Genomic DNA, 19,664 nt, shown 5'->3' on the forward strand with positions numbered 1-19,664 from the left:
TGTGTGTTTTATTTGGTAACGTTTACCGACAGTGGAAGGCTTTTGCTCTACTATGTCACTTATTTATTGGACAGGAGATTTACTGCCGACACTGTGTGCGCTTTCATTCTGACTTGAATAGAAAAGCGTTTTTAGGTTGTTACTGGCAAGTTGTATTCACCCTTATTTTCTGTGGAGCCAGATTATAGGGTTGGACCTATTAAGAGGTGGGATGATTTACAAACTATTGGGAGGGTTTCAATGATGTCTAATGGTTAACATTAGACTTCTCTACTGGAATTATGGACTTTAAAGGAAAGCAGAAGATCAAATAGCGTGTCTAGATTTTTTTTTTACAGCTTGTTTGAAGTTTACTTCCAGATTTTCTTGATGTATTACTCCAAGCTTGATGTTTAGTTCAACACTTATTCAAGTCCGAGATATTTGTATAACATTTACAATTTTTGAAGGAGGATGGAAGATGGGTTTGTATCATCTATCACTGTGGTACTCAGCCTTAAAATCCACGATCAGTCGACTTATTTGGGCAATATATTGAATCCTTTTTATTAGTCACCTTTTGCTTATCAAATGCTGTGAAACTGTCTTAATTATTAAACTGACATTACAGTGTTTTTCGAGGACTCAAGAGAAGTTCAAAATGCAATGTACAGGGTGGGGAAGCAAAATTTACAATGAACATTTAGTTGTTTTTTCTCAGCAGGCACTGCGTCAATTGTTTTGAAACCAAACATATATTGATGTCATAATCATACCTACACTATTATCCATACCTTTTCAGAAACTTTTGCCCATATGAGTAATCAGGAAAGCAAACGTCAAAGAGTGTGTGATTTGCTGAATGCACTCGTCACACCAAAGGAGATTTCAAAAATAGTTGGAGTGTCCATAAAGACTGTTTAGAATGGAAAGAATGACTATGAGCAAAACTATTACGAGAAAGTCTGGAAGATACTATTAAAGAAGAATGGGAGAAGTTGTCACCTGAATATTTGAGGAACACTTGCGCAAGTTTCAGGAAGCGTGTGAAGGCAGTTATTGAGAAAGAAGGAGGACACATAGAATAAAAACATTTTCTGTTATATCAATTTTCTTGTGGCAAATAAATTCTCATGACTTTCAATAAACTAATTGGTCATACACGGTCTTTCAATCCCTGCCTCAAAATATTGTAAATTTTGCTTCCCCACCCTGTATTTGTTGTTATTTATTCGTGGTGAATATAATTCTTTAAAAAAATGAAAAAAGGTGAACGACACGCACATCCAAAATTAGAGGTGTGCTGGATCCCAAAAAAGTAGAACGTGAGAAAAAATAAAGGAAGGTCCGCACAACCAGTGAGCTCCCAAGCTCACTGGTTGTGCGGACCTTCCTTTATTTTTTCTCACGAATATAATTCTTTAGGCATTACCCACTAGTTATACTTCATTACATTTATTTTTAACAAACTTTTTTCAGCTGTTTGTTAGACAAGACATCCTTTATTAATCCACAGGAAAATCTTGTTAGTTTTAAGATTAAAAAAAGAGAAGACAAGATATGTCTACATCCTCTTGATTATCCCACAGGGAAATTTGGTTGGGAAGGTAGTGCAACATTACAGCTGCATTGATAAAAATACTAAACATAATGAGAATTGCAATACACATTGAAGCAGATAGTGTAACGCACTATAAGGACAAAGCAGTGAATAAAAACAGCCTCATAGGAAAAATTATTTGTAACAATAGAGAGACTTTAGAAGATAATATGTTTGAAGAACCAGGAAATGTGCGAAACCCAGGACTAAACAAGTGGTTCCAGGCACAACAAACCCTGCCCTTCACACATATTGTAGCTTATTTTGGCGTCGATCCAGCTGATGTCATCATGTCTATCAGTGTGCTGATGACAGCACAGACACATTTTGGCCATTATAAGTAAATGGTGAAAAAACTTTTTTTTTTTTTTAAAAAGTAATAGAAAATTTTAACTTTGACCTACTTTTCCCAAAATGTAATCACATCTATTCTTCGTCACTTGCAATCTACAAACCCAATTTGGTATGAATTCAACTGATAGTTTTGCTGCTGAAGTGTTAACAAACAAAGAAACTGAACCAGAAACGATACCCCTTGCCTTTTCTTCAGGGGATGGGGTCATACTATAAATTAGTCCTGTCCGTAATATATAACATCGTATTGTTATTTGTTAAGTACAGTTATGGATGTGGAGAGAAAAGACTTTATTTGGTTCATTCTTAACATCAGCATTGGTTGAGTTTTCACACAACCAGTCACTTTCATTACTGTTTCTTTCTGTTTTTTCTTGACTTTATTGATTTGAGTCACAAATTGTATTTGTTTTATCTCTGACTTAGAGTTAATTGTATCTGTCTTTGTCTTTGCGTTTGTGTAAGGAGGGACTCGTCATCTTTACACAATAATTTTGGTGACTTAAGTCTAAGATTTTGAAAACCTACAGAAGTTTGAAGCTAGTCCTTCATATCCTGTGCACATTTACTCTGCATACAGAATGAGTTCTGTCTGAAACTTCCAGGGTTAATGAAGGTCACCACATTGTAAAGTTGTGTTGACTTTTTGACTTCGCAGTGTGTTTAATAGCTCAACACAGAAGTAAACATGTTTTTCCCACCACTAAGGGGAAATAAATGAAGGTTTACTTAATGGGGTTGAGGATGTGCATTTATGTGATAACAAGACATCACAAGAGTTAAAGGAAGTGAAACACTCACTGCTAGGTGTTGTAATTACAACATCTAGAGGAGGTGGGAGGTCTGCGGATTAATTAACGGAGTCTTCTCCTGCTGAAAGTCACATTGGTCTGTAATAATTAAAGAATAATGGAGTGTGAGGAGCATTCAGTAGTCTAGCAACTTACTTATAGTTCATGAAGTAACAGAGTATCAAAGAAGGACATGGTGTAAAATGCTGTGATTCTTTTTCAGATTGCTATAAGTACATTTGTTTCAGAGTGTTGATTGACATTTATTGAGCTTTTTGATTAGCCAGTGAACCTTGAAGGGAGAAAAAACTATTTTCATGTTAAACAATGGGGAGGAGTTGGTCTGAGCTGTCATCTGTAACATTTGATGGGTATTCATGGATTATTCTGTTTATACATCAATTAATAATTTAGACATAGGCAGTCTATTACAGATTTCCATCTAGAACTGAAATTTCAATGCAGTTGGCTCAGGAGACAGTGAAAACATAAAACGATAAAAACAGACACTTTATATACATGACAAAATAAATATGCATGTAAAAACGATGTGTCAGTATAGAAAGCCGTGGGGTGTGTGACGAAGGGAGATATTATTTTGAGTTGAGCAGTCTTATGGCATGTGGAAGAAAACTGTTTGACCACTGGAATATTCTGGAAGCTAAAATCTGTCTTATCAATTTTCCATTCATTCTGTTATTCCTGTCCTCATTACTATCCTTGCAGTTCAGAAGACCACCAGGGCTTTGTTTTTTCCATAGTTCAGTACATATTTCATTATCAGTCTGTCTCCTCGTCTTTCCCATTTAGTTTCACCGGGGGATAGATTTACATTTTGCTAATTTTTTCCATTTTCGTTTCAGGGAGCCAACAACATCCAGGTGCGGCGGGCCGTGAAGGACACGTTCTCCAACCCACAGTCTCCCCAGCCGTCCCCCTACAGCTCACCGAAATCACAGCATAAGGCTCAGCAGAGCTTCCTGCCCCCAGGCTGGGAAATGAGGATAGCCCCCAACGGACGACCTTTCTTCATTGACCACAACAGCAGAACCACCACCTGGGTGAGTTGGCACACTTGATAGACTATGTTACTGAGGTTTTTTTTTTTTTTTTTTTTTTTTTTTTTTATAATCACTTCTGCCTAGATGTAGTTTTTGTGTATTTCCATGAGAGTATGGTGTAAATTACAGGGGTATTAAAGGGCATTTTGACTTTAACTCATTAGTCAGACTGGGTTATGAAAAACCTAGAAAATAAATCAACTTAAATCATCTTGATTTTTGGAAGAGTTAAAGAATTTAACATACTCTGAATTGACATTGGAAAAAAAAAGACAGAAAATTTGACATTTTGACACAGATAGATTAGACAAACATGATGTATGAACTTAAATCACTATGACTGAGGCAGTTTTTCTCAGTGTGACCATCCCACATTATAGCAATGACCATGAAAATCCAATCATACTCAATAATTTGTCAACTGTCATGTAATCACTGGCTATGACTTAAATGGTACCTGTGGTGAATTTTCATTGCTAGCTATTTCAAAAGATCACGTATGATACTAGCAGTTCCATCAGGTAACTTGCGTTTTGGTACGTTTGAGTACTAAGTCACTGCTCGGTCAGTCAGGCATGGTTAGAGACATGTTTCCTCCTTCATGGGCTGTTCCAACGTCAGTATTGAAGCAGACTCGTCGTATTATCCAATGACTTGGGCTGTGATGGACTGGTCACTGACCCTGTGCAGCAGACACCAGTCTTATGCCCTGTTTCCACTATGTGGAACCGGCTCGACTCGACTCTGGTACCAGGTACTATTCCTGGAGACCGTTTCCATTACAGGATACTACTGACTTTACAGTACCTGGACGTCATAGCGATGTGGCACGTTACTTCCATGTCGTCTGCTCAGAGAGTCGCTGATAAACTCGCTCTGTGCATGTTGTCTCATCAAGCCCATGCTGAATTTTTTTGTCTGCCACCAAAGACTGAATCTCCTGACTGAATGGTGTAGTTTTGCGGGCTGTCATCATGTGGATTAACCTACCGCTGTATTTACTGTCAACTTCCGCATCAGTTTTTTGTAAAACGGCGGGTCACAGAGACAACTCTCTGACCAATCAGTGGTCTGCACTGTTTACACATCACATTTTGATATCTGTTCCACAGTCTTGGAACCTCAGTGGAGATGAGACCAAAAAACTAGTACCGGGTACTAGATTCCAGGTCCTTTCTCATAATGAAAACGCAAAAAAGTCGAGTCGAGTTGAGCCGAGCCGGTACCACGTAGTGGAAACGCGGCATAAGATGACACATTATCGACCAGCGCTGGGTCACATCTCTAGGACAGTGGCGGAGTGTAAAGCCTACGACTGCACAAACAACAAGTGTGAACACATGCTTTACACTCAATCTCAATCACTGACTGCTGCTTGTTTACTCGCACTCAATCACCCAGAATCAACGATGGTTTGTCACTTCCGGCTGGCAATGGCTGCTCCCCATAGGTTCTGCCCTCACCTGTAATTCACGTAATAAAAAGGTCCAGTGTGATGCATTTATGGCAATTTTTTACTGAACTTGTATCTCTCTTGCTTATAAGTAACAAACAAGTGGTTCCAGGCACAACAAACCCCGCCCCTCACACATATTGTAACTTATTTTGGCACCGATCCAGCTGATGTCATCATAGACAATTTTCGGCCATTATAAGATTTTAAAAATTCATAAAAAATTGGAACTGTGTACCTACCCAATTTGGTTTGAATTCAACCAATAGTTTTGCTGCTAAAGTGTTAAAAAACAAAGAAAACAAACTGAACCAAAAATAATACCCCTTTCCTCCCCTTTGGGGGCGAGGTAATAAATCACAATTAATGTCGTAAACATGCTCAATACAGGTCCACTTTAAGGCCCTGCTACCAGTTATCAGACAACAGTCCTCACTTTTTCTCCGTCTGCCATATTAAAGGCAGAGGAGCTGAGCATTTGACAGAACTCTTCACAGTTTAATTGACAACTTTAATTCACTCTGCAGTAAATATATCCGGTAGATTTATTTAGCCAGGTAGTGTTTTACAGGCTAAGTTTTTATTTTCCTTTCAGAGGTATTAAAAGGCATTAAGTTTGTACTTCAGTAATGTGTAAATCCACTGGTACGGACTGGAAAAGAGATGAAACTGGTCCTAAATTGCATTCAGAGTTGTTTAAAGAGAACTTCATGAAACCTGCACAAACCTTTTGTTCCCCTCAGTTGCTATAATGTTACATCTGTAATGAAGAGTAGCATGACACCAGTATTAAAAAAATTATAATAATTAACCATAGTGAACTTCATAGAGATTATAGTAATGCCCCTTGAAATGTCTTGGTGAAGTTTTAAAGCAGGTCTATAAACGTGTGGAAACCCTGTTCGTGTGCTTTCTATTAAAATAGCACTCTATATTGATTATATGCGTATATTCTTTATATTTTTCTTAAATTTTTAGCAATTTAGCAACCTGATGGAAATTCTAGCTACTGAAAAAGCTGTAAAACTATATATCTACGTATGTCTTTGTACTTGATTCTCAACACTACATGGTGAAAATCTAGGGCAGTGGTAAGTGATGAACTCATGGGGTCTTTTAGTGACATCTGGTGGTGTGAAAGTAAATCTAACATTGGTTTGACCCTGAATAAGAATTATGCTCCTTCAAAGTCTTAAACTCTGTGGCTGTGATATTGAGGATGTTCACTTTGATTTTAAACAAGAACAAATCTAAAAATATATACAAATATATGTCTTCTTTACATCCTTTCTTTTCTTAATATCAGTTTGTTTGTTCTTTTTGTACCACTAGGAGGATCCCAGGTTAAAATATCCGGTCCATATGAGGAACAAAAATTCAATGGAGCCTGGTGACCTTGGCCCACTTCCCGTAAGTACTATCTTCATTAGACCGAAGGGATATTTATTTGGCAACCAAGTGCATTTTGCAGTAAACAGCTGAATCTATTGTAGTATTCAACTATTTCTGCTACTGGCAGTTATTTGCACAAGTGAATAACCTTATTAATATTTTCCTCCTTTTTCACTAATATCTAATAGTATTTTGTTGACCCTCCCATAAGACAGAAAGTGGAATGGAAAACTGTGCAAATTGTCACAAATAATGTTATTACAATGCACAATACTGTCATGATGCATTCACATAAATCTGATCACAGGTCAGTAACACGTGACAACTTTATTCAAGACTCGTGCAGTTGAATCCAGAATGTGCAGTTATTTAACTGTTCAAATCATGTATCGGGATTATGCATCAATGAAATTTGCATATTAGGAAACAAACATACACTATATAAAGCATTTCTGTCTGGCGTTTGAACATTACTTACTTCTTAACCCTTTAACCCCTGAGCCATTGTTTCATTGAAACGGGCTGCTGTTGAATCGTCGTCTGTTTCAGTGTCATAAAAGCTGTTGTGAGTACGTGTTTGTGTTCCTTTTCTTCAGTGGTTTCACTTTACTGTGTGTTTTAGGGTCAAAACAGGTGGAATAACAGAAAAAGACAAAGAGAGGAATTGAAGTTTGACAGGTTTTTACTAAATAAGGCGCTCAGAATATACATCAAGAAGAGATTTAGGATGTTGAACATGAACTGTGAACTGGAACACACTGAACAACAAGGATTTGAATTTGGGCCCAGTAGTTTTTAATTTGGGCCTTTTTTTTTTTTTTTCCTAAATCAGTCCAGCTGCTATTTGACACCTGGTTTAACTTCAAAAAGCAATTGCACAGTTAAAACATGGTAAAAACACAGTAGAAAAAAAATAAGGGAAATCACGACAACACTGCAAACAGTAAAAACAAAAAATGACAAGGAAAATGGTGTAAAAAAAAACAAAAAACAAAAAAAAAAAACCCAAACTATTGATTTTTATAGTGAGTCAGTCTCAGTCACTACTCTACTACTCTCAGTAATTTTGCACCCCATTACACAGGTGGCAGGGGGTGCACTGAGCATGCTCAGATGTCTATAGAAAGCACAAGGTCTATTCTATCAGCCCATTTTGAAATTTTTCTTATTAAGCCAATGGTTGAATGTTTTTGAGCATTTAAAATAAATCATACATTCCGAACACTCACCACAGACACGTCAGGGGTTAAAGGGTTAACCTACCGACCTACTAACCAGTCGTACTTCTGTTTTTGTGTTAGTTAGCTCAGTAAACATCACTTGCTGGTTGATCTGAAGCACTTGTTTGTGGGTTTTGCAGTAAAAGATGAGATGTGAGCATGTGACAAGACTGTATCAGACATTTCCTTTTTTGTCCTTTGAGTGGGGAGGGGGGGGTGAGGATGAGGAATTAGATTCTGTCAGGGTTGGGCTGTGGGAGGGTGTGTGTGTGTGTGTGGGGGGTGTTCACAATTCCTAATTTGGTTGTGGTGAATGTCTATCAACCATGCTATTATTTCTTTGATGCAGACAAACTCCCACCAAATGCCAAACATGACTGTTGCTAAATGATAAATGCTCAAACGTTAATGCGCTTGTACATCTCACAGGCTTGTGTGGAGTGTGTGCACGGGCGTGTGTTTTCTCTCCCTCTTTCTCTCTTTTCTCTTTCCATTCTGGTGGATCTAATGTATGCTTCTTCTTCTGCACCTGGCCATGTCTGTTTGGCAGAACCTACCAGAGGAGGTTGGTTGGTGCCTCCCTCCATCTGCCTGCCTACCTACCTGTCTGGTCCGGTTTTAGTCAAATGCCTGCAGACAGCCTTGCGCTTTATTATTATTATTATTATTATTATTATTTCTTTTTTTTTCTCCTCTCTTTCTCTCGTCTTTCTTTCTCTCTCATGACCGGCATGGATGGACTGTACCCACCCCCACCCTGCCCCGTCCATCTCCCCTTTTTCATCAATATTTGATCCCTCTCCCTCTCTCTGCACCATCACCACCATCCTCTTTTGTTATAGATTAACATTCGGAGTGCCCTACCACTCTCCTGGGACCCCTCAGACTGCACCTTGTCTGTTTACCTGTATCAGTGTTTGAGGCACAGATAGTCAAAGTTGGGAAAGTGGAGCTCTGATGCACTTTTAGGAGGAGAACGAGGGAGGAATTTAGGTGGGAAAAGTGGGATACAGTAAATAAAGGGCAGGAGGAGAGTGAATGATGGAGGCAGGTATGAACATTTCAAGACTAAAGCAGCTGTGTGTAAGAAGAAGAAATGTGCTGCATGTGTTTCTAGCGTGTTGACCTCGTTTCCACTCATGCAATTGCAGCACTTATAAACCACACACACTGTAAGTTAGACATGGGGCTGGGCAATAAAACAATAATGATATTTATCACAATATAGCTCTATATCACAATAAATATCATTATCGTCATGTGTTTTTGTTTTGTCTTGAGAGTAGTTTCTGTGTTTTATTTAAATCAACTCCTATTTTTTAATGAACATTTTGTCATTATAATTGTTGTAAATGTTCTACGTATAGATTTCTGAAATATTTCACAGCTGGACTAGTATTGGTCACGTTCTGACCATAAAAAATAGTGTCAAACTACCAATACGCTGTGGCCCGAAACATCACTTCTGTGGTTAATAAAACATTTTTTGGGAGCTCACAGGTTGTGCAGACCTTATCTAATTTTTTCATCCACTGTTTTTTTGGCAGCTGGATGTGCGTGTCACCACCTCTTTTCACAAACTACCAATAACCCAATAAACTAATAATGATTAGGGGTGTGTATTGGCAAGAAACTGGCAATACGATACAAATCACAACACTAGGATCACGATACGATACGATATATCAAGATATACTGTTAAAAAGGCAATTTTTTCTTTGTTTCTTTTTTAAAAATGATTATTTCTTGGAGGAATTGAATAACACCAGAAATATGCACAAATACTAAACACATTTTGTTTGATCACAACAGGTTCTAATGCTATATCACAAATTTTCCTTTGTTAAAACTTAAATTGTATTTTACAGACATTACAGTTTAAGATCCTGCTCAAATGTTCATATTCTATTAGTTCAGAACTGACATCATAACATTATTTTTGTGCCATCTCTACAAAGGAACTAACATCTGCCTCTCTCTGACAGTAAAAAGTGTTTCTAGGATGCTTCAAATAATCATTATTTAATAAAACAGTGTTAAATGATAATAAATAAGATATAAACAATAAAGAAAACCAAAAAATAAAAATGAACCTCTGCCATATCTGCATTTGAATAAATACCTAACTAGAAGCACTTGGAGAGTGCAGACCTCCGCCAAGGCTGATCAGTGGCGCCCCCCGTGGGCCCCCCCACCCCCGATCACCACCAAAATTTAATAATTTCTTCCTTATCCCATTTCCAACAAACCCTGAAAATTTCATCCAAATCTGTCCATAACTTTTTGAGTTATGTTGCACACTAACGGACAGACAAACAAACAGACAAACAAACAAACCCTGGCAAAAACATAACCTCCTTGGCGGAGGTAAAAAAAATATCGATTCAGTATTGTGAAATGAAATATCGCAATATATTACAGAACCGATATTTTCTAACACCCCTAATAATGATATTAATAATAAATGTTTTTCATCTTGTTAAATAAGATTTTATGAGTAGCTGACATATGAATTTAGGGTAGGTAGAAGGATGGGGTAGGGAGGTGGGAGATTATAAATTAAACGTCATCCCACTCCTTTTTGAATGTTTGAGTTTCTTTTTATATGAATCCTTTTGTTTGGTTTTAATGTTGTATTCAAAACAAACAAACAAGTTTTGAAAAAAAAAAAATCTATCATGAAATCAGAGACTACAGGTGCATCATGTAACAGTCTTTTATATTGTGCAGTAACATCTTATGCATCATTTTCATCCTGTTGAATCATTTATGTGGTTTAATATTGTTTCTTTTATTATATTTAAGTCTCGCCACATCTTTTATAATGTGTCTTCTGGCGTAGCGTTGCATCTTTTTACCGTGTTTTTATTGTAACGTCTTATACATGGCTTCAATTTTGCTGCATTTTTCGCCTTTTGCCGTGTTTTTATCCTGTTGTGTCTTCTAATTTTTTTTTTATCTTGTGCTATACACATGGCTTTCATCTTGTTGCAGATCTTACGACACTGAAGTCTAGCTCCATCTTTCATAAAGTGTCTTCATGTATCTTGTTGCAACTTCTACCATGTTTTTATAAGATGTTTTTATTTTTTTGGTCTCGATCTGTTTTTATCTTGTGTCATCTTATACATAGTTTTCATCTTGTTGCAGCTTTTACCACATCATAAATCTTGCCTCATCTGTTGACGTGTGTTGCCGCATCTTGTTGCCCGTTTACAATGTTTTGCCTTGTTGCATCTTTTACATACGGCCTGATCACAATCAAGGGTACCAGAAAGGGTGCACAAATAGATAAAAAATAATAATAATCCTCTATCAAAAAATCAGACAGGCCATTTTATTTGTCTGATATTTCTCTTTTAAAGTCCAAAATATTTTTGTATTATGGTGTCTACTAAAAATTTCACAGGCTTGCCCCTGTCAATTCAGAAATTATTGGGTGTACGGACACTCCAGCCTGATAGCCTCCATATTTAATGCCTAGAAAGATATACTAATGTTTCAGCACTCAGGATAATCATGCATAGTTTATTGCATAGATGTCGTGTCCAAAGCATACGAGCTGAAAAATTCCATATATTGACAGAAACAATAAAATTAGACCCACATATTTTGATATGGTGTACGGACTCTACAAGATTGGAATGAAAATCTGGCTTACCACATGGTTGCATCTCTGTTAGATCTGTAACTAAGTCTTCCTGGTACAGGAGGAAATAAACATTTGTGAACAAGTTATAACAATATATCTATAAGGCATATACTCCATATTATTGATGGAAGTATATTGGTGTACAGACACTACATGAATTTTGTTGAACGCACCATTGACATAAACATCCGTTTGCCACATTGTTACCAAATTTTCTGCAGCCAGAGAGCATACCAAAATCTGTCTAGTTGTGCATATGTAGTCATAATAATATTGAAATAAGAGGTTCTCATTCTATTATTACAACTAAAGGGCTGTAAAAGAAGGGTTTTCAGAACAAAATGGTTGATTGTCTTAATACTGAAAATAAGAATTGATAATCAAACAGCTGTTCAACAAAAATGATCAACAAATGAAAAGCAATGTGATGTGTGTATTTTGTAATAAAAAAGACACAGGAGTTGAGTAGTAATTATTTATTGTGTTACAAACATTATGTACAATAATTTTGCTCTCTTATAACAATAAAATTGTGCACATGTTTTCACGCTCATTGGGTCGCCATTTTATCAGTTTTTATCCGATTTTCTTCAAATTTGGTGGATTGCAAGATCTAGTAATAAGATGGCCAAAGAAACATTTAGGGAATGGTTTTGGGGGGATCTTTGTGGAATACTGATTAATAACTGATACAAATATACTTGTACACCTTGATTGTGATCAGGCTGATAGTTTTTATCTTCTTGCGTCTTGTTGTGTCTTACATTGTATTTAACGTTTTCAAGTTGTTACATCTTTCATGTCACCTACATCTTGTGTTATTGTAGTTTTTTTTTTTACCCACAAATCATCTAAAACCACAAATAATCAGCTGGCTTTTTAAACTCGCAACAGGACAAAATATCAGCCGAGGAACTAATATTATTTATCAATATTGACCGATGACATTTTTTTGTAACCATGATACCATTTGTGTCCGTATTGCCCAGCCCTAGTTTGACAAATGTTAGCCTCAGTCCCTTTCCCGACCTCCTCTCCTCTCGACCCAGTGTAATGTTCTGTTTTAACCGCCTGACTGCTGGTGCCGTATGAGTGTGTGTGGCCTGTGACACTGTACTGAGTGGTCACCGTGTCAGTGGTGGTGTACTGGTTTGAACTCTAGTGCTGATTAACCTCTATGTTGTGGTCATACCCCTGCCTGGCTGACGTTTCAGACCTCACTCAAATAGGAGAGAAAATCCCTTCAGTTCCTTTTGGTGTTTGATTGAGCTCGCCCTACTGCCAGTATAGGGCTCTATCAATGCTTGAACCTGAAAAGGTCACTCTAGTTCAATCAAGCATACTATTTTAAAAAAGGACAGACATGGATGGATTTAATGACTATTTGAGGATGGCCTGTTTTTAATAGTGTTGTCTAATGGTGACTTGGTACTTTTTTCTAACTCATCGTCTTTTCTTTTGATTCCTTTTTTAGCCTGGATGGGAAGAAAGAGTTCACACAGATGGACGTACCTTCTACATTGACCACAGTAAGCTGAATTCAACTTATTTTCTCAATGCTTTGTGTGTGTTGTGTGTGTATTTTATTCTGCATTCTCTTCATATCATCCACCTTTCTTGTCTTACGGCAGGAATGTCAAACGTGCGGCCTGCGGGCCAAATTCAACCCCCAAAAGGGTTCAATCTGGCCCGTGCAATAATTATACTTAGGAATTAACAATCAAGGGTATTAAAATCATTTTAGTTCATGTTCCACATTCAGACCAAAATGATCTAAAGTGGGTCAGACCAGTAAAATAATATCATGACAACTACTACAGGGTGGGGAAGCAAAATTTACAATGAACACTTAGTTGTTTTTTCTCAGCAGGCACTACGTCAATTGTTTTGAAACCAAACATATATTGATGTCATAATCATACCTAACACTATTATCCATACCTTTTCAGAAACTTTTGCCCATATGAGTAATCAGGAAAGCAAACGTCAAAGAGTGTGTGATTTGCTGAATGCACTCGTCACACCAAAGGAGATTTCAAAATAGTTGGAGTGTCCATAAAGACTGTTTATAATGGAAAGAAGAGAATGACTATGAGCAAAACTATTACGAGAAAGTCTGGAAGATACTATTAAAGAAGAATGGGAGAAGTTGTCACCCGAATATTTGAGGAACACTTGCGCAAGTTTCAGGAAGCGTGTGAAGGCAGTTATTGAGAAAGAAGGAGGACACATAGAATAAAAACATTTTCTATTACGTCAATTTTCTTGTGGCAAATAAATTCTCATGACTTTCAATAAACTAATTGGTCATACACTGTCTTTCAATCCCTGCCTCAAAATATTGTAAATTTTGCTTCCCCACCCTGTACATTTGTCTTTGTTTTAGTGTAAAAAAGTACAATTACAAGGAAATGTTTACATTTACAAACGATCCTTTCACAAAAAATGTGACTTACTTGAACAAAATATGAACAACCTCAAATGTCTTAAGAGCAGTAACTGTAATTTTATCAATATTCTGCCTGTTATTAAATGATTTGTGTATTTGTAGATCCACTATGATCTGTAAGTTGTGTAAATGCTAAACTGAGACATAATGACATGTTAAAATTGCACTTATTTTTCTTATGAAATTTCAGGTTATTCACATTTTTTAAAACACAATTTGTGGATGTAAACATTTTCATTAGGGATAGGGTAGGATATAATTGTACTTTTTTTCACTGATTTGAAAATTATTATTATTATTATTATTATTATTATTATTATTATTATTATTATTATTTTTATTATTATTTATTTATTTATTTTTTTTTTTATTATTTATTATTATTATTATTTTAATTTACTGTTCTGGACCACTTGAAATCAAATTGGGCTGAATGTGGTCCCTGAGAGAAAGTGAGTTTGACATCCCTGTCTCGGGGTATAATTGTTGTTGTGTCGTCAAACATTTTCCAGTGACAGTGAAAACCAAACCCATCATCAATTATAGCAGCGACAAAGTGGACAGGCAGGCAGAGGAAAAGGCTTTACATAGTGCAACGGTATCACATAACTGAATGGCCTGTCATTAGATACAGGGTGAACATGATTTGATTGAAAAAAAAAAATGACAGATTACATAAAAAGATTTTATAAATGAAGACATTTTAATTAAAAAAAAAATAGCACAGTTTCACAATACTGCACAGACATCCTAGACCAACTTTGGCTTAGAAATGAGCCTACATGTTCATGTCTAAGGAAATATGTGCATAATGTTTAAAAAAGAAACTAAATCAGGTCAAAGCCAGTATTTAGTCCAACCGTATGACCTCCACTTATTATGCCCTGAACTCTCCTGAGTAGGCTGTATATTTTTGTATTTTTCCTCTGTTCAGATAGTCCTGTATAGTTTCTGTAACATTCATACAGTAGTGGAAAAAAGTTTTTGGACAACCTTAAAATTTTACGCAGTCTCAAATATTATCATGAAATATTTGCAGAAAAATATTTTATGTTTTTCAAAAGGTGTGGCTGGATCAGGTACAAACAAGTGCGAATAATTTGTTTCTTTATTGTAACAAAAAAAAAAAAAAAAAAATTCTTGACTGTTGCATTCATGCCCTGGTATTTTTTCCTTATCTTGTTGAAACATCCTGTTTTAACCATGAAGGAACAGTGCACATGTAGAAGGTAACGTGGGTTTGGGGAATGGAATAATACTTGGCAGAAGTCAATGAATTAAGAGTGATTCTTAACTCTTTAAGTGCCAGACAGTTAAGGGGCTAATAAGCCTTAAAAGTGCCACAGAATTTGGCTGTTTTTCAGTATTTCGCGTCGTTTTTATAATATTTGAAGAATCCTGCAGGAAACCGCTCGGTAACATCCGACCGATTGCTAATTAGATTCAAAACGCACCGGACGCAGCCGATTCATTATTGATCGTAATTTGCATAATTCATAATAATAATAATAATAAAAATAATCTTTATTTATATAGCACTTTTCATACATTAAAAACTGTAGCACAAAGGGCTTTACATATCAGTTTAAAAATCAGTACCGCCCCCCACCCACACCCACCCACTCACCCGCGCGCACACACACACACACACACACACACACACATATACATGCAAACCCACAAGCTCACACATACTTAAGAAGACTGACTGAGCACGGGTAGACCAGAACAAAAATGTACAAGTAAAAGTAAAACATCAATTTAGGAGGCGCTGTCTCAGGGAGCCATCCGCACCAGGATGCAGCCGCCGACCCCGGCGACCAGGCACCAGCAACACAGCCCCGCATCCCAACTAGTGGGAGAGGGCCAACTGGGACCCCCACCCACCAGAAAGGAGCGGACCCCAGTGAGAGAAGGCGCTGCCACAGCCCCCGGAGTCCACAGCCGCCCCCCGGCATGGAGGGCTCCCTCTGATGAAACACCGGAGAATAAGAAACATTAAAAAGATATAAAAATATTATTCGGTCGCGTGACCTCAAATTCCCGTCTGCTTGGTCTCAAAAGGGGGACACAGAAAGAATGTCATCGAAATGTGAGAAAGAAATGGGGGTGGATGGTTTGTTTGTACACAAATATGGCGTGTTCTCCAAAGCTGATCTGATCGGCCCGTGGCACTTTACAGGTTGTTTTCGTAAAGCCGATTTAATCGGCCCATGGCACTGAAAGTGTTAAAGCAATATATCACAAAAACTGTCCAAAAGCTTTTTTCCGCTGCTGTATTTTCTGTAAGTGGTTTTTAATGCTATTTTCATATTTCCTCAATACTCTGGTTGGATCTTGAGTCAGTGATTGAGGAATGCACATGTGTCCTCACTCTGTTCTTGATAAAATAACAAACCTAGCGGACAGACAGATTTTTCCTGTTCTTTCCTTAAACATTTGTCTGTCTTTTGTCTTCAGATACAAAGAACACTCAGTGGGAGGACCCTCGCCTGCAGAGTCCAGCCATCACAGGACCTGTGAGTACTTTAGTTTGAGCTGCTGCTTTCCTTCAGACAGCCTCAGCCGTGACAGTTTTGCAACATGGAAGCAGAAGGGTTTTGTTTTAACACTGTTGTACTAAGTGTGTGTCATTTGTAATATCTTTGCAGTGACAAAGTGATTTATCTGTGTGGTGCAGAGGTCACTTAACATGCCGGCACCTTCGTGTCACTTTGTGCACCACTCCAGATATGGTTTCTCCTGTAAAACTTCCATATCCTAGTGTTGCTCATTGTAGTTCTGAGAGCAGCAGAATTAATCAAATCACAAACACAATGTCAGACTGTGCAATTTATAATCACAAAAGGCTGTAATTTAGAAGTTTGAACTTTGTGTTAGTGGAGTGATAGTTTGACCCAGTTCTACGTTTGTGGCAGTACCCAAATTAATTTTCCTCTTTATTTAACCTTTCTTAAGTGATTTATCACCATTTCTTATAATATTGTCCTCTGTATTTTGTGTTTTTTCAGTGTGAATAATGTATTTTCTTATTTTTATTTTACTGATCGTGTAGATGTTCATAAAAACTCAGATTAAAGTTGAGGATTATTATATCAAAAACAGAGAAAACTGAAAAAAAAGTGACTTTTTCAGTCAAATCTATCATTAACTGAACATAATCTTAGCGTCTCCATCCACTGTCATTGATCCAACTCCATGGGTTTTACTGGTGAGTCAATGTTGTAGAAGATGACGGTGTTTCCACGATAACTACGGAGCCTCTGAACGTCCAATGGGTCATATCTGATGACCATGAAAAGATGATAACTGTATTTTACACCAATTATTGACATGGATTGATAGAATCAGTGGGTCAACAGGTATTAAACAGTTTAGCTCAGTAGATGGTTTTTATGGTGCAACTGGGATCAGTATTCCATAAGTCTGGCAAAATATTTAAAACAATTATAATAAATTAAAAAATCTACATAAAGTAAAATTAAGACTGGTGAATCAACGTTGTAGAAGATGACAGTGTTTCCACGGTAACTACGGAACCTCTGAACGTCTAAATGGGTCGTATCTGATGACTATGAAAAGACGAATAACTGTATTTTACACCAATTATTTCAACACTGTCATAGGTTTAGTGGTTCCGAAGTTATTGAACATTTTAAATCAGTAGATGGTTTGCGTCGGTGGTGGATGTTTGGGTCTTTATGGTAAATGGAATGGTAAATGGGCTGAACTTAGATAGCGCATTTTCTACACCTTCATGGTGCCCAAAGCGCTTTACAATTCCTCACATTCACCCATTCACACACACACTCATACACCAGCAGGCGGCTGGAGGGTTGAAACTGTTTTTGTATTTTAAAAAAAAATAAAAAATTGTTTGTATATTTGATCTTGCAGCTGCAGTGTTGTCCACAATTTTCGCTAGATGACTTTGTCACCAAATCATAAAACTCTTGTATTGTTAGAGTGTACTGGTACATACACTGAACAAAAATATAAATGTAGTATTTGTGTAACACGAGACATGAGGCTCAAAATGAGCTCATGATGTCTTATAATCATGATTTGTAAACAAACTTTGTGTCCATTTCTGTGAGTGTGTACTTACTCAGTGATGCAGTGATTCCTCCCACAACGCAGGTGTGTCATATCCACCAGGCCCCACAGTGTCCACATGAATGTCCCTGAATTCCAGACGCAATAGTGTTCTAATAGACATAAATCTGTACCACATTGATAAACAAAATAACCTGTGTATGATTTAATATATTGCGAAACACCTAATGCTATTAAAAATGTAAAGTGTCACATGGGGCATTTATATTTTGCTCAGTATATTTAGGACATTGAAAGCTGACCTTATTATTCTTTGATTTCCTTGTGTTTCTTTGTGTTCAGGCTGTTCCCTACTCCAGAGAGTTCAAGCAGAAATACGACTATTCAGGAAGAAATTAAAGAAACCGGTAAGACTTTATTACCCTGATAAACTTTTAAAGTCTGTAAACTTTTGCAGTACAATGTCAGTGCAGGTAATCCTCCTCTTTCACACCCTTCTACATGTTAAATATTCATTGTCATTATATCACACTTATTTTTAATTAGCACTTGTCAGGTGATGTGGCATTATCAGAACTTTCTATTTCTCAGCCCTTAAGAATATAATCAGTGTGAGCATCTGACGGCAGGGTGATGGGAGCTTCAGTCTTGTCAGTGGGATTTTTGTGGTATACACAGTGAAAGAGACTAACGCACCACTAGTATATTATGAGACGTAAGAAAAGGTAATAATTATTAGAATAATTCTCAAATTCCCATTTGAAATTCTGTTCATGGAATGTCATTTGTAGATTGTTCTTAGTGTATGTGCTGCTTATTTGGGTTTTTGTTGTCATTAACCATTAGGGGTCTGAGCCTATTTTGGCCATTTTTCAGTACTTTTGATTTTGCCTTTTTATACTATATAAAGAAATGTTTACTATACCCTTGTTTGGTATCTTTTTTTCAGCACAACTTTGTCTATCTCATCTGTCTATTATTTTTTTCACTTTAACCTACTATATCAACACAAAAGGGCAAAAAACACACAAAAAACATAAAATCCGATTTGAAAAATTTGTATAATTTATTGCATAAATAACACAAAGATGCTTAACAAACCTTTTCAAAGACTTTAGAAGTGAATATTGGTTCCAAATATTAGGTATGTAAAATCAAAATTGTAGTAAATTAAAACTATACTCAAATATTTGACATAAAAACAAATCTTTAGATAGGGGTTTTCTCCAGTTTTCTCACTCCTCCACCCACCCCTACCCCCCCCAGTCCTCCGGTTTCCACATCTGGTTCAGGTGGGCGGTCATTCTCACCCTTAACTGCAATGCTAATGCAGTCTGTGGATTAGAATCTGCAGATTGGGCCAGTTTTTTCCATTTTGAAAAAGGACAAATAAGGACAAAGATATGGTCAGAAATATAACGCCCCCACCACCTCATTTTCATACTTTTACTCCCATTTGTTTACTCCGGTTTCAAACTGTCATATCTCCGGTAGTATTTACTCTGTCAATATCAAATAAAAAGTGGGAGAGTGTTTCAAGTCTGCTTTTCATGTGTCTTTACCAGATGTTTTACAAGTTAGATTTAGGACAAATGTTGCGTTTTCACAGCAAGAGAAAAAGCAGCATCTTTTGTGTTTTTGTAGCCTGACATGAGGA

The 19,664-nt window shown here is 36.9% G+C and overlaps 1 protein-coding gene across 1 annotated transcript in view; it reads left to right on the plus strand.

Moving 5' to 3' along the window:
• Positions 1 to 19,664, plus strand: part of nedd4l (NEDD4 like E3 ubiquitin protein ligase) — an 80,346-nt gene that overhangs the window by 46,593 nt on the left and 14,089 nt on the right. The window contains 7 exon segments of the mRNA XM_030149782.1: positions 3,588 to 3,785; positions 6,571 to 6,648; positions 8,401 to 8,415; positions 12,977 to 13,031; positions 16,412 to 16,470; positions 18,350 to 18,389; positions 18,392 to 18,414. Of these exon segments, the coding sequence (XP_030005642.1) occupies positions 3,588 to 3,785; positions 6,571 to 6,648; positions 8,401 to 8,415; positions 12,977 to 13,031; positions 16,412 to 16,470; positions 18,350 to 18,389; positions 18,392 to 18,414 (468 nt within the window).

Source organism: Sphaeramia orbicularis, chromosome 12, assembly GCF_902148855.1.
Source record: "Sphaeramia orbicularis chromosome 12, fSphaOr1.1, whole genome shotgun sequence".
NCBI classification, from domain to species: domain Eukaryota; kingdom Metazoa; phylum Chordata; class Actinopteri; order Kurtiformes; family Apogonidae; genus Sphaeramia; species Sphaeramia orbicularis.